The sequence below is a fragment of the Haliotis cracherodii genome, unplaced genomic scaffold, assembly GCF_022045235.1.
Source record: "Haliotis cracherodii isolate W230 unplaced genomic scaffold, xgHalCrac1.p SCAF_13, whole genome shotgun sequence".
In the NCBI taxonomy this organism is placed as follows: Eukaryota; Metazoa; Mollusca; class Gastropoda; order Lepetellida; family Haliotidae; genus Haliotis; species Haliotis cracherodii.
In genome coordinates, this window is record NW_027266268.1 from 36,124,454 (window position 1) to 36,141,203 (window position 16,750).

At 39.1% G+C, this 16,750-nt stretch overlaps 1 protein-coding gene across 1 annotated transcript; it reads left to right on the forward strand.

The window, feature by feature from the left end:
* Positions 1-1,206: 1,206 nt before the first annotated feature.
* On the forward strand, positions 1,207-10,662 carry LOC139459268 (nuclear receptor subfamily 2 group E member 1-like). Its single transcript, XM_071240719.1, has 7 exons — positions 1,207-1,237; positions 4,656-4,904; positions 7,763-7,880; positions 8,168-8,547; positions 8,813-9,205; positions 9,618-9,788; positions 10,421-10,662. The coding sequence occupies exons 1-7, from the start codon at positions 1,207-1,209 to the stop codon at positions 10,660-10,662; spliced, it is 1,584 nt and encodes a 527-aa protein (XP_071096820.1).
* Positions 10,663-16,750: the final 6,088 nt, after the last annotated feature.

Genomic DNA, 16,750 nt, shown 5'->3' on the forward strand with positions numbered 1-16,750 from the left:
GGGGCTGCTGGGATATTGCTCGACATAAAGAGGAAAGTTGACTATAAGAAAGTTGAAATCGTTCCATTTTCTATATAGTCTTGTTGGCAGTTTTGTCGCCCTGTGAATTTTAATCCACAGATAATCACTGATCGTTTTTTCTTACTTTTATCTCAGCTGGATGAATCAGTGAAAAGGAATTGTCTGTTTGACAATCATTGAACGTTAAGTGTCTTCGTTACAAAGGCACCAATAAAATATGTTGGTTAATATCAGTTAAATCAAGTTTATCAAGTTTATTAATCCTTTTATTGCAATTGTATACATATGTACAGTTGTTTATGTGTATGTATTCCATTCTGCATTTCTTCTAACACTATCATCTTATATATATCATATTCGTCTTCCATACCCCATATGACAGTATCTTATTCTAAACACTATTACAACGTCCTTCCGTAACGCATAAATCTGACAAACACATCTAATTCCAAATTTCAAACAACATTTTAGATAAATCCGCAATTGCGTTAAATAGATATATTTACGATAATTACCTTACATAGTACATCCTTAAATTCAAAATAATGACAAATAAAATATTTGGCCAAGTTCTGTAATTTAGTTCACGCTTGTGTATAGTAAGCCTACCCCTTTACGCCTGTGAGCGTTACCCGCCCGTAATGAACACCCCGTAGAGCAATGTTTTCTGTGCATTATCCCCGTACAAAGATCAGCGTTAAACGTACAACAGGGTAAAAGCTGAAAGCCCGCTTTGGAGTTGATGACCACAAAATAGCGGCGAATACCCGATTGTATTGTTCGCTTGCCGATCAAGCGAGGCCAGCTTTATCAATCAGGGTGCTATTGTTTGAGAAGTGAGCATTCTAGATGTTTGGTCACGGGGTATTGCGCATTAAACCAACAGAACCTCAATTGGACACCGGTGGTAGGATGAGGAACTTAAATTGGTCCTGAATGAAACCGCTTTGCTGGGGGCGTGTCGACCAATCAGATCGCTCCATTTCTTTGTCGTCCCCATCTGCAAATTCCCAGGAGTTGGTGGTATAAGGGTGGGTTGAAGCGATGATCAGTCATTCTTAACTTAGGCTGGAACGTCAGTGACTTGACAAGACATTACCAGTGCGATCAAAGATACATTCAAACTGAAATACAATCCGCTCGGAAATTGTCGGGCTTTTTTACATCCGATTGAGAAGTTGAGCAATGAGCGCAATTGTTGGTACGGAGAGTATAGGTAAGTTTATTTATACGTTCTGTTTATGTGTATCAATGAAATTTAAGGTTTACAAAATATATAGTTAACTTCGTTCACGAAAGGATTTGGGAATAATTTTTGTCAATGTTTAAAATTACAACCAACAATATATTTTAGTTTCATATTATGTAATTCAATAAAGATATTATCTTCAACTAATAATTTTCAAATTAATATGTATTACTTTTAGATACATACGAAGTCAATTTTAAATATATTTTGACACATGGTAAATGTTTTCTGTCATCAAAGAGAAAATTTCATTTTGGTCACAATTTAACTATTGTCAAATGATACCAGTTTCTACATTTGCGACGGCGCTTAAATTGGCATCTCTCTTAAATAACCTTGAATCGTTTACAAATGAATTGTGATATTTTTTACATTTAAATAATTGTTTTGGAAGGTTTTTTAATGAGAGCAAGCCTATTAAAATGCTATTAAATAAATGTATTTCAAATATGTTTCATACGCAATAACATACGTCCAATTTTTGCAATTATTTCTCGTTTATATTTTATCAGTACATTTGATTGATGTTTAGATCCTGTGCATTAATTTGATATATTTTTTAAATAGAAAATTGTATTAAAATGGATTTTCAACAGTTATTGTTTTTTTGCGTTCAGTTATGGATATGTTTCTCTTTAAAAATAATGTTACTACGTAATATATAACATTAGGGTTTTGTGATTATCTTTGGCTTACCCTTTTCGCGAACACCTGGTGTCATTGAGTTTCATTGATCCAGTCATATAATTTTTTACTGCTGTGTTGGTTTTTACTCAATGGAATCTGTTTCGGAAAATAGTATAGACTGATTATTCCCTGGCTTTGATTAATAAATTCGTTTATTAATAAAATCTGCATAGTTTTCTGCCGCTCAGAATAATTTGATACTCATAGATAATCAAATGAGGTATATCAAATTCATATCTATAAATAGGGGCGATATATTTGTATTTCATTCAACTCTTTTGGTGAGTTTTGGTGCAAAACTTATACAGGATTTGAGAGCAGCTTCTGTAAACCTGAAATATAATTAACTGTCTATAAACCTGTTAGAACCAGGTAACGCCTCTTACAACAATATCAGCGCACTTGTGTTTACTATCACACCTGAAAGTAAAATCATTAAAACAACGGGTTAATCGCTTCTCTAAACGCTGAGTTAATAAAACACTCTCGCCCCTTTCCCGATTGAGTTTGATAAGCCCGGCGAATTAACAAACGGAATTAAGAAAATACACACATGCACTTGAGAAACAAAAGGTTCCCCGGGAACCTTAATTGAAATGTAAGCTGACGATCAGTCGAGCAACGAAAGAGACTCTTTTCGTTCAAACAGCCATTGGATGCAACATGTGTTTGTTTAAGTAAAGCCCCGGAGGATTAGATCATCATATCCCCAAGAAGGGAGGGGGCTTAACGCGGGTGTAGATATAACACAGCTACCTACTTCAGTTGGGTATCTTGCACCTTGCTTTCAGGTAAAAAACACATCGGCGTTTTCTTTGATGATGTGATTACAGGTGTGACTCTCGTCTACTTATGGTACCTTGCGTGATAAGTTTAATCCCCTGCATTGTTATGATGCTGATGATAATGATGAGGTTCATTGTTACACAAAGAAATGTCCATTCACTTTAATATTAATTAACTTCTCAACGAAATATTACGTGTGAGTAGGATATGATTTTAATTGTATAATAACTGTGAACTAGATTTCATGGACTATTAGCTGTAGACCATCTGTTGATAACTACCTTTGGCATTAGGTACAAGTTATAAAGATTTCAGGAGTAGTATACTCGCATCAAAGGTAGATGATACAAAAGACCCGGTAAAATAAATTTACAAACTTATTTTTCCAACGGTTACAACAATTAAAATTCAAACGATTGTCTAATTTAATTTATTATGGTTTAGGAACCAAGAAAGTTGCCTTTAGTTACCATAATACACTGCGCTGAGGTCTCTTTTTAAAGAGATTAATAAAGATGCAAATATCTTGGTTGACGAGCGTTAAACCATGCGCATCGCGACGGATAAGGCTATTTTCCTTTACTATTTTTATCATAAGTAAGGATAAGAATTTATGGATGAACAACTTCTTTATTATAATTAAGAGCGACGTTTCGGTGTTGGTTCTAACACCGTTATCAAGCAAATTCTTATCCTTAATTAGTACTCCAACTTCAAAATGCCTATCAAAGAAGTTATTTCCATCATGCAAAATTGTTAGGCATATATTAATGCATGTATGAAAATATACACATTCAAATTTAATAATAATAATAATAATAATAATAATTTTCACAAGGATGCGACATTATTACAAACCAGGTAGTCAAGATTAAAGGATTGATATATTAATTGGCATTACCTACATATAAGGCCAATTCTCAAGAAACTAAAGGATCACATTGTCAAAGATTACTATACATATCGACAAAATATGAATACAAATCAACTGGTCCAGCCTAAACCGTAATGAGATAACGCTAAATACTGCCCAGTCGGGCTTCCGTGTATTGTAATGTAGTAATCAGTTACACCATACTGCGAAACGAAATAACTGGGGAAGTTTATTATAACAATGTAAGTCATCAGCCCTCAATAGAACGCAATGTTAGCTAAGGATGGTAGGATTACGGAAAGTTAAGGGGATTGTTCAACGTTCTGCTACCCCTGGTGATTAAGGCTAAACCTAGGTTGACGGTTGAGACCCGCTAGGGTCAGTGTGAGGGGCAACAGGTGAGAATGAGCTGGTACTCGGATCGGTTTGGTAAAATATTATATGAAATTGAATGATATGATTTTGATACAAGCGCAGGACTCGGGTACGGAAATCATAAATCGTGCGTGTTCAATATAGGGATTAGATATGTTATATGACAAACACCCACGGAGTACGATTGGAACGTTTTTTAGGGGGAGACTATTTCAATATTTATTGATTATACATGAGGTGTGTGGGGGTGTGTGGGGTGTGTGTGAAGTAACCCTGGATTTTTTTTGGGGAGACTATTTCAATATTTATTGATTATACAAGAGGTGTGTGTGTTAGTGGGGTGGGGGTAGGGGGGTTGGGGGTGAAGTAACCCTGCATAATTATGTAAAACAAAGAAGTCAGTCTAATTTTTTCGTTCTAAATACTGACGAATAATTTATCATACTTAAGTAGTTATGCGCTTTATACATGTAGTAGTAGTAGTAGTAGTAGTAGTAGTAGTAGTAGTAGTAGTAGTAGTAGTTTCGTTTTCATTATTAATAATTGAATTTTCGTTCATTTTCAACGAAATCACATGGCATATTTAGCGATGTATGTAAGACAAATATGAGGATGGTTATTAATCAAGATACTATAACTGACATTAAATCATTTTTCACACAGTTGACAGTAGCAGCTTAAGTATGAAGAAACCTGATGCCCTGTGTCTCGTGTGTGGCGATAAGGCCTCTGGGAAACACTATGGCGTACAGAGCTGCGACGGCTGCCGTGGCTTCTTCAAACGGAGCATCCGCAGGAACCTCGACTACGTCTGCAAAGAAAATGGCAACTGCATCGTCGACGTTGCCCGCCGTAACCAGTGTCAAGCATGCCGCTTCAAGAAGTGTTTGGAGGTCAAGATGAATAGGGATGGTAAGTAACTTTGAACGTTGAGTTTTATACATTATTTAAACGTTTTTCATCGTAAAACAGTAAAAGAAATTATTTGAAATTAGTGGGTTTTGTAAAGTTGGATTTTGGGAAAAATAGAATATACAGAAGCGAATTTACTGGTTTCAATGACGATTTAGCGAAGAAAGTTTCTTTCAAATCGTCTTTCAAAATACTACGGGGAAAGAAATTGCGTCTGGTTAAGAAAATAATATAACATGCTTGCATCATCATGGATAGTTAATAGTGCACAAAAAGTATGAATGATTATATGTCGGTTCGAAGTTTTGGAATAATATTATCATCATTCTAATTTGAAACCCCGTCAAACCAAATGTTAGCGCTTTAATCTATATCTCCCTGCGATAAGTGTAAAATGATTACCTGTGTATGTTTTTAGTGCATTTCGAAAACACGCATCATATGCATGTGCATGCTGCAGAATTTCTGTATGTTTTTCATCAGTACTGTATGTAGGTATGTAGGTAGATGGGTGGGTGAGTAGGTAGGTAGGTAGGTAGAGACGAGGTCTATGTGCGAATATGCTTGTCGTAAGAGGCGACTTATGGGGTCGGGTGGTCAGGCTCACTGATGTCGTTGATGCATGTCATCGTATCCAAATAACTCGGAGCCATGCTCATGATGTCAATCACTGAATTGTCTGGCCCGATTATTTATTCGATTATGTACAGACCGTAGTCATATAGACGAGTGCGGCGCTAAAAAACAAAACAATATATGGTTCTGGACAGTTATAGCGCGCGTGTGTGTAGATGTGAAGTACATGTACACACCACATCAATCACTAAACTCGAATGTAATGCTTTCTCGAGGTATTGTTGAGGTATTGTTAAGGTATTGTCGAGGTACGGCGAGTGATCTGATGTGTTGGTGAGGAGCGTGTGGTGGGGACGTTCAGCGATACTCGAGATAGCAACATCCCACAGAAATAGCCCGTTGCTCAATATATCGATGGGTTTGTTTCAACAATCACTTCCACGCTGTTTGTTCGTCTAACTAAGAGAGCCATTATCCCAATTAAACAATTGTCACGTCCGTCCTTCTAAGCTCCCAAACACACAGTGGATTGGTTTCAGTCACAAAGTTCAGTAATCATGTTTGGGGGGTCAAAACCACGAATTGGAATGCAAACATCTGGTTTCATTTCCCGGATATGAATGCAAGTTCTGGTTTTCGATTTTGTATCAGTTTTGATGAAGTTCCGCGATATTATCACCTGATCATTCTCAGGGGTCCCGGTTTCCGATTTCTCTTGCACGAGCCATTCGATCTTGCACGTGACTTGACACTCTCGCGAGATCTCCGCCAAGTCACGTCAAATAGCTGTTCGTTCTCACTATAAGATTATCGTCTGTCGATGAATTAGAAATTCAAACAAATAATTATATTCAAAACAGAATAAACACCTTCAGACTATTGACCTCGCATCCATGACCTGGGAATAATTTCCAGACGGCTGTTGGTTGATTTTAAGAATGATGGAAATATGATTAAGTGAATAGCCAACTAATTCCCTTTGTTGTCTTAAATACACCTGTCAGGGGCTTATGCCTGTCTCAAAACTCATCGCTTAACTCCATCATCATATGACACTTCCATGCGCGCGCATCCACGTTCTGCTCTCGCCCGTTGCGAGATCTACACGTGTTTGTATTTACCGGACAGATTAATGCATCATGACCACTTTTCCTCAACCCACAGGTAAACTCAGTCGATTCACTTAGCGTCTAAAGTTACCTCCCTTTGTGCATCTAAAACTGCGGAGGGGTAAAATTATAACGGTAGTCTTATTCAGGTTCAGTGTCGCACCTGCAGACGGTCACATTCAAAGGAGTCGCGTGCACCGGCACTGTGGATAATTGAGAGACAAACACTCGGCGTTAAGAGGCAAATGCCGCAGGACTCAAGTGCTCCCCTCCCCGCCCCTTTCCCTCCCGGGCCCTCGATCAATCCGGAACGTTACTCCGATTCAAAGGCGTCGCTTACTAACGATACTTGGAGTGGTCTCCTGTCACCGCATTTACTACACGTGACTTCCGTCAGATATCGAAAATTAGAGATTGGAGCAAGCGAAACGAACTATGTGAGAACTTCAAGGGCCGTCAATGACGATGATTCAATTTTATTGAATATTATCGTCGTCAATTACCTTTGCCTGTTTATTATATGAAGAGGTGGTTTGATATTTATCTGAGGGAAATGTTTGCACCGAGGCATGGAGCCGCGTTCATATGACCGCCATTCCTGTCGTTGTGAGCTGGGAACATGACAGCGTGCCTTGTTTGCTTTCAATTCATCTCACTCCGCGCTCTCTACCCGATCCAAGTTTTGTAAAGAACCTATTGATTCTCTTGCCAGCTTCCTGACTATAGCCCTAGAACGTATGAAATCAGAGCCGCCATAAAGGCCACTCCAACTTTTGCTTTAACTCCAAGGCTACCTGATATATTGAACATTTGCATTTCATTTGTAAGTCAATTAGACTCAATCAAAACCAACAAGACAGTCTATAAGAGTATAAATAATTAATCGGTTAAACACGCTGTGGTTGATATTGATCAGAGGTAGTTTCGGAAAAACAGATAAGAACCAGCCTTTGCTTTTATTCTTGCAGTATTTTTTTTTCCTCTGCCAAACCATCATGGAAGAAATGAGAAAACAGTAACTTAAGACATTCTGTTAAAACGCAAGAAACGTTGTATTTGTTTTAGTAAATTATAATCAAATGTATCGGATCAATAGCATGTATGAAGCTGTATCGACAGCTGGTGTGCGTGTATGTTTTGTAGATGTGTTATCTTATTGTCCCTGTGTTCCAGCTGTGCAGCACGAACGCGCTCCCCGATGCTATCAGTACAAGAGGGACAGTCCAGACAATATCAGATTAGACGAGAAGCAGGCTTACGCACCGCTGACTGACTTCATGGACCGTACAAGGTAAGTAGCTCACCCATCTGGAAGATTGTCTTTAAGATGATTTCAGTCCACTGCTGCTTCTTCGCAGAACAGGTCAGGGCACCATGACATCATGTTGGAAATCGAACCTGATCTTCTGAGTGACACGAATCACTTATCTGACCTATCTCGCCAGTTCGTAATTTATGACGTGTCGTATATGTTTTATTTACCTATATTAACTCATTCGATGATGGAGAGTGTTTATGTGACTGCTTCTAAATAACATTGTTTTATGTGTACTGATTTTAGAATTGATCTATTCACAGATTCGAGTACCCCCAGTACCCCCAATACAGCTCTCCCGTTGCTATGGCACCTGAGTATGGTTACCCAGCATTCTCCCAGCTTCATCTTCAGCTGGCAGAGCAGCAGAGACGGAACAGTCTATTGGCTGGCGCTGGACTGACCCCACCTACCTTGCCAAACAACATGATACACATGACCGGACTAGCCAACGGGATTCCTCCACATATTCCTCCAATGCCATCTATGAACGAGAGCATCAGTAGCAGCAACAGCAGTCACACAGAGAGCGACGATGACGTGAAGAAAACGTCTTCGAAGGTCAAGGATACACCATCACCAGCGATTAGCAAAGGGAGGTCACCGAGTCCCAACAAGTCGAGTTCCGATGACAGTATGAAAGGTAATAATAATAATAATAATAATAATAATAATAATAATAATAATAATTATTATTATTATTATTATTATTGCAAATATAAAATATATCCACACTTGGGTGTGCCGGAAGGGCATACATAAGTGATAAAAGTAATAGAGTTCTATTTTAACACAGGATATCCAAATGCCATATATCTTAAGAATGTTTTTTTATATCATGCTGCATTAAATGTTTGAACATTTCTTTCAAATTTGTTTTTAATACAACGATTTGTCCTTTTTTCCAGATTCACCATCTTCCAACCGTTCCTCTGATACTTCCATGCCCTCTGTATCCATGGTAACACCAAACTCATCCACATCGTCAGCCTCCTCTTTCCATGCCCCCTACAGCATGAAGACCTCTACCCCCGGTGGCGCCGTCCCTCCCCCTCCTCCACAGTTCCCTACTCACCTTCATCTCCTCCAAACAAACGCTGATCACGGATCGTACGTCAATGCGGCTGCCGAGAATACGTACGAAACTGCAGCTCGTCTCCTATTCATGTCTGTGAAGTGGGCACGAAATATCCCATCATTCCTACACCTTCCGTTCCGGGATCAGGCCATCTTACTAGAGGAGTCATGGAATGAACTGTTCGTTCTCAGCGCAGCTCAGTGGGCATTGCCCATTGATGCAGGTAAAAAAAATTAATGTATAATAGGATACGCTCTCCTTTTCGCTAACAATCGGTATCATCACTATGTAATAGTGATCCATAAACACATGCTCATGCTATTGTCGGAATCAAACAATGGACTCAGCTTTTAGCATCTGTTTCTAATGATTTCGGAAAGGGTTATCGCATTTTCCGAGTTAAAGAAAATATTGCAAGTTGATTATTTTTTATGGAAGGTCCCGTATTGGTGCAAGATTCCCGAGATCAAGCCCGAACTTATGCGTGGTTTGCGTTCATATTTTTCAAGCGCTCGTTCAGAAAATATTCGTAAAATATCAGTTTTAGTAAAATTTTATGAACCAATTCAATGTATCGTTATTGCCTGAAGAATGTTGGAAATTACCAGCTTAACGTTTCTCGATCTTGTTTTCAGCTTCTCTTCTGTCTGCTGGTGGTATGACGACGGAGACACAGACGTCGGACAAATCATCGACAGTGTACACGCAGATTCGGTTGTTGCAGGACGTCATCGCGAGATTCAACAACCTCCGAGTGGATGCTACGGAATATGCCTGTCTGAAAGCAATCGTCCTTTTTAAGTGTGGTGAGTAGTGTTATCGTACACAAGTCAGACTCACATGTTATACACATTGAAATAATATATTTATACCTATGATATAATTTATCTATTTCATTATGTTATCCAAACAACATTTTGCCACCAGTATAAATGAGACGATGGGGAAAGCGTTGGCTATTGAAGCCGAAGACCGGTTTCGATTCCCAATATGGGTTCAATGTGTACTGGAGCGGTGGGGTAGCCTAGTTGTTAAAGCGTTCGCTGGTCACGCCGAAGGCCCGGGTTCGATTCCCGAAATGGGTACAATGTGTGAAGCCCACTTCCGGTGTCCCCGCCGTGATATTGCAGGAATACTGTTAAAGAGACTAAAACCATACTCACTCACTTACTGAATGTGTACCATTTTGGTGACCCGCCGTGGTATTGCTGGCGTATTCCAAAAAGAGGCGTAAAACCTCACTCACTCATTCACTCACTCACTCACTCACTCTGCTGACCCCGCCGTCATAATCATTCACTCTCATGTTTATATTTGTGAGCACAATTCCCACTAGATGTTACAACAGTGACTCCGGGTTATTTAATGTACATAAAACTCAGCCAGCCATCTATTTTCTTAGTTGCAACAACTTGAATACACGTGTTCCCTGTTTCAGAAACCCGTGGTTTGCGAGATTCCCTCCAGGTGGAGACACTACAAGACCAGGCCACACTCATGCTCAGCGAGTACACGTTTACCCAGCATCCCGCGAGCAAGATGAGGTTCGGAAAGCTTCTTCTTCTCCTTCCGGCGCTGAGAACAATTAGTTCCAGAACAATCGAGGAGATATTCTTCCGACGTACAATCGGCAGTATTCCCATCGAGAGACTGTTGTGTGATATGTTCAAGTCGAGTTAAACCATCTTGATGAAAACCATCTTGATGAAAACCATCTTGATGAAAACCATCTTGACATTCTGGTTGTGGAAAATAGTGCAGACAATATTGTTGAGTTTGACTGCGCATGCGTTGTTGGAAACGAGTCAAGGTTCATGTCATGGCGGCGAAATGTAGATCAAGGCAGCCATGTTGAAATGGACATAAGTCACGTGACAAACACGTTCTGAAGTGCAATTTATCCGTCTAGTCATTTGAATCATAATATATTTAAGTCTTTGCCATATTTTATTGATTATATTTCAATGTCCGGTCATGAACCATCGATGTGACGATTATTGTTGATATCGTGATGGGTGTCTGTTTGTTAATGATAAGTTGTTATTGGCAACGTGATGTGTACATGGTATATGTTGTATGTTGTCGTGTATATAGCTTGTACATAGCCAGTCTCGTGTAATAATGTGTATTATGAACAGTTGTATATATCATGTATATAGCATATCATGTGGTATGTATCACGTGGTCAGTGTGGCCTAATATAGTGCAATAAACACACAAGTATGAAATAGAAACTGTTTCTTCTCAGTGTTTTTTCGACAAATGTGACCAACCATGAGGTAAGGGACCTTATGGGTAAAAAATGACATTTTGACTTCTCATTATATTTTAAACCTACAGTATCTGTGGAACCCGAAATACAATTCACAAGCTTCAATTCTTATTTATTACAAAGGTATATGGCATCAAACATTTAGACTCATTTCCCGACTAAAATTGTTTATGAAATAATTGCAGTTTTTAGATATAATTAATTGAAAGTAGACATGTATTATAGGTTTTGAAATATTTTTTATTACAATTACGAACTAACGAGAGAGAAATAAGATATGTTTGTACACATGACGATTTTTACTGAAGTAAGTTGACGTCAAACGTCTTTATGACGTCACAGCACAATTGTATCCTACCCATGTGGTCCTTATTCTCCTGGTGGGTCACAAGTATACATCCCTTGATGACACTACGTCTCAGTAACATGGTCTTCCCTAGTTTTAAAATCTTATGGCAATACAAAGTCTCTACTTACCGAACTCCGACTAAACTGGCCTCTTAGTATTCGAATGTCCCAAGCATTACCTCGTTGTACACCCTATACAAAGTGGACCCTGCCTAACCCGTCCTCTGCTACCAGATTATCCTGTTTGAACTCCTGTTGTATAATTATACTACACAACGGACACTGCATAAACCGACCTCCCCATATTCTGATCAACTCATTTGTATCTTCACAGAGGCAGATACAGCTTTTCTTGGACAGGTGGTGCAGGTTTTCATATTTATATATACTTATATGGCTACATAGGTGAGTTACAAGGTATAGCATGAAGAATACATACTTATTATACACACACAAGTAATAATAACATTGTCAGAGAATACCACCGCACACCTTTATAGTAACGCATGTTCTTACTAACTTCCGTCCATCTATTGAAAGCGGTAGAGTCTCCGAATTACAGTACGTGAGAACAACAGATATCTGGATCAGTATCAAAAGGTGGCTTACAGGACAACAAACAAGCTTTCACGCTACAGGGTCAGATTCAGCTTTTACAGAAGGGCACAGGGACGATGGAGGCATACTTGCCCATTTGTCATTGTAGGTCATCTTTTCACTGACACTCATTACGGCACATGGAGATAACGTATGCTGAGTGCACATGTACTCGTTATTAGTTAGAGTTACATACGGTCCCGGTACTGTATTAGACACGTCACTTTACTTACACTGTCCCGGGGTTGTATTTCACACAAACTGACCAATAACAAGTTCCTCTGCCGAATGTTTTTTTGTTTGTTTGTTTGTTGTTTAACGCCGCACTTAGCAATGTTCCAGCTATATGACGGTGGACTGTAAATATCCGAGTGTGGACCAGACAATCCAGTGATTGACATCATGAGCATCGATCTATGCAATTGGGATACGATGGCATGCATCAAGCAAGTCAGTGTGCCTGACCACCCTATCCCGTCAGTCGCCTTTTACCACACGCATGCGTTGCTGAAATCCAATTCTAACCCAAAATCACGGGACGTGTGTAGACCTATTTTAACCTGGATGTTCACACCCGATGAATATCTGTCATCAGCCTACTTAACACCTGTCACCATTTGTCACAATCACTGCATTGCTCCACAGTAGAGATCAATTCCAAGGGTTTACAGCATGCACACTAGTTGCATTGGCAGCCCCAGGACCAAAGGCTTGTGTCACCCACAGGAGTGTCTTGCGATAGTTACATCACCACATAGTGTAAATAAACAGATGTCTCACCCATCCCTCACCATGGTCCTGCAGAGGACCAGCAGAGGCTGCAACATTTTAGTCTTGCGTATCATGGAAAGATAAAAATGTCCCTATGAAAAGTGGAGTAGTATGTTTCAACCAAGACGTTATTCTGTTCATGTTCCAGTATGAGACCTACACTATTTAGAGTAAACCTTGTCTAAAAAATGTTGTGTATTTATGTTCTGGTTTTAAGCGGGGGAACGGGTGGCCCATTCGTTTAAGGCGCTGCAATTCCCTTGCAGAGTTACGTCCCTTGGATATGCCAGATTCCTATGAGTTTGGACCCCCCGATGATGTTTCTAGGTTTGTCAGCACCATATCCGTGCTCGTGGGTTCCGCCAAAGTGGTAAACGTCTTAGGACCTGCATCACTTCGGGCTTTCCTCACACACTAAGTTGACATGACGTGATATAACTGTTATACTGTTCTAAGCGGTGTCATTCAATCTGATTATAACGCAGTCTGACAAAAAGAATTTCATGATTATTTCCTATAGGACCAGGGACGTACTGAGGACTGATATTTGTCCCGATCAATAACTGTCTAATGAAACCCTTAACGCCCAATAACAACAGGACAACAGTACAACAAACAAACAAATAAGGTACTGTTCATGGGGATGTTTATCAAGGTAGCAAAGTATGCAAAATATTTTAATAAAAATACAAAACACATCATGGTTACCATGACAATTGTTTACTGAGATTGTCAAACAAACACATACTGAGCGAACATATTTCATCAAAACTGTTATCAGTATATTATTTCAACGTTTTGACTGCGCAGTTTTATGGTATGTTTTGTTTGTTTGTTGTTTTACGCCACACGCAACAATATCCAGCTATATGGCGGCGATCTGGACCAGACTCCTATCCCATTGGCGTAGATCAATGTTCATGAGGTCAATCACTGGACTGTCAAGACTCGATTATTCACAGCTCGCCATAGCTACAATATATAGCACAGACAGTATATTCAGTAATCTATATATGCATGTATAATTCCCCCGTGGGGACCCTGGATTGTATAGAATGTGTCCCCAGCACCCCATTGCTGGTCGTAAAACTATCATTAAACAATAAATCCCGCTGATATTCAACGAGATGGAATTTTACAAAGGCAAACTGGCCTTTATTTCAAACCTTAAGCACACACAAAATAAATCCTGATCGTTTCAGCGATATTGCTGATCCTATTCAGCTTTTTTCTGACGTTATAAATGACACTGCCAATTAATGTATTCCAAAGTCCTTTACAAATCCTCCGCCGCACAATCGTGCATAACTTAAATAAATTGTTAAATAATAATTAATCAGAACCAATCTTGGCGAAACTATGTTTCGAAAATATATACCAGATCAGCAATGTCTAAGGTTTGGAATATGGTGCAAAGGAGTGAGTAAGTGAGTTGGGTTTAAAGCCGCTTTTAACAGTATTCCAGTTATATCACGGCGTGTCAGCTTAATGTGGGAGGAAAGCCCGATGTGATGCAGGTTTCAGACGTTTACCACTCCGGTGAAACCCACGAGCACGGGTATGGTGCTGACAAACCTAGAAACATAATCGGGACGAACCGGGATTCGAACCCACAATCAAAGGTTTCTGGCGTGCCCAGGGGACGCAACTCTGCACAGCGAATTGCGGCGCATTAGACGACTGGGCCACCCGTGCCCCATTGGTGCAAAGGGTTAAAGGTAAAGGTTCTAAATCCATCTTAAGGATTGTGACACATTATTAACTGCTAAATCTGATATAGCAATTAAATCGGGAGAAACTGTAGCTAAACATTCATCCCTATCAAATAATACCTCAAAATTTCCGAAAGTTAAAAAACAAGTAGAAAGAAAGAAAATTAATTTTAATTCTGATAATGGCGAGGATTATAATGAAATCTTCATGAGATGCATACCGTCCTAGGTCAAGGTCATGATACTGCTTCAGGTGCTGATAATATCCGTTATCTATTATTTAAACATTTACCAGATTCCTGTTTAGAGACATTGTTAACTATGTTTGATATTATCTAGACAACGGGGAATTTCCCTTCATCGTGTCGAAATGCTGTCATAATTCCAATACCAAAACCTGGCCGTGATCATATTGATCCTTCTAAATATTGACCATTATCACTTACCAGCTGTGTTTGCAAGACCATGGAAAGAATGGTAAATAACAGACTTATATGGTATTTAGAAACCAATAATCGTTTAACAAATATTAAAAATGACTTTAGAAAAAATAGAAGTACCGTTGGCCACTTGGTTTGACTGGAGACATTTGTGAAAAATGCTATCTTTATTAAACAACATGCGGTATCAATATTTTTCGATATAGAAATAGCGTACGATACGACCTGGAAACATGGAATTTCAAAAGATTTTCATGAAATAGGATTGTGAGAGCGTTTTAGTCCAGGCAATCTAAGGCAAAAATAGGGTCAAACTAGGACAATCTGCAAAAGTAATGTAACTATGTTTATTTTGAAGTTAAATATATGTTATATAAACATTATATATACAACTGGATAGGTATATACTTTATTATGTTATTCTGTGTGTACTCACCAAGACAAGAGTAATCTCTCTTTGTTGGTATGGAGCTCCGTTTGGGCTAACGGCCATCTCGATTTTGGTCAATAATTTCAAGTCTGGATTTTTATATGATCCATCTTGTCTGATTTTTTACGATACACGATCCTTTACATCATCAAGGTCTAAAACTTTGTCTTGGATCTTTCAGAACTTCTCCCATTGACAGCCTGTACGTTGAGGCCGATGAGATATCACTTAATCTATCTTTACAGTATATCACAAAGTTACAATCCAGTGAGTCCAAACCTGCATACAGCTGTGTGTTTAATCCTTTTATGGTGATTTGTATAGTAAAACGTCATCTCTTATTCCGGCTCCTGGTAAAAGAATTAAACCTTTTATTTCTGCTGCTCACAGTGAACTTGCAACTCTATCTCCTTTCCAGTTGCTGTCTTCTCACCCTTGCAATTGGTAAACCACAAGTAGACCTCTCATTGACGAACTAAAGGAATCAGAAACAATTACAGTACCAACAAAAACATAATCAGTTAAGAGTGAGTGAGTGAGTATGGTTTTACGCCGCTTGTAGTAATATTCCAGCAATATCACGGCGGGGGACACCAGAAATGGGCTTCACACATTGTACCCATGTCGGGAATCGAACCCGGGTCTTCGGCGTGACGAGCAAACGCTTTAACCACAAGACTACCCGACCGCCCCTAATCAGTTAAGAAATACATGCAATACTTATAAATCAATATACACAAATGAATCCAAGGATGGTGGCGCTGTTGTCAGCGCCAGTCGATGGATCCAAAACTCTATCAACTAGATTACCAGGTAACCCTTCCATGTTTACAGCCGAATCAAAGGTCATTTTAACAGCTCTAGATTATATTAAACAGTCTAAACACCAGCAATTCATTTCTTTTTCAGAGTCTCTGTCCTATCTTCAGGCTATTGAAATATATTTCGTGTCAGCATCCAGCTTTACTCGACATCATTGAATTACGTAATAACCTTGCTACAGGCTGCAGGCTTTAAATTCCATACAGGGATAATAAACTTGTGGTCTAATGTAACATCCGAGATCTAATGCAAAAGAAGTGGGACTCCCAAATAGGTTTCAATAAATTGTAATTTGATACAAATGTAAATTGTAATTTGATACGTTGTCAGACATACCGGTGAGATCTGACACGCTCATTGCAATTCGAGTCCAATC

Coding starts and splice junctions, on each gene's coding strand:
- LOC139459268 (XM_071240719.1), top strand. CDS start 1,207: ATGAGCGCAATTGTTGGTACGGAGAGTATAG. Junction 9,206..9,617: donor GGCATTGCCCATTGATGCAG/GTAAAAAAAATT, acceptor TCTTGTTTTCAG/CTTCTCTTCTGTCTGCTGGT. Junction 9,789..10,420: donor AATCGTCCTTTTTAAGTGTG/GTGAGTAGTGTT, acceptor TCCCTGTTTCAG/AAACCCGTGGTTTGCGAGAT.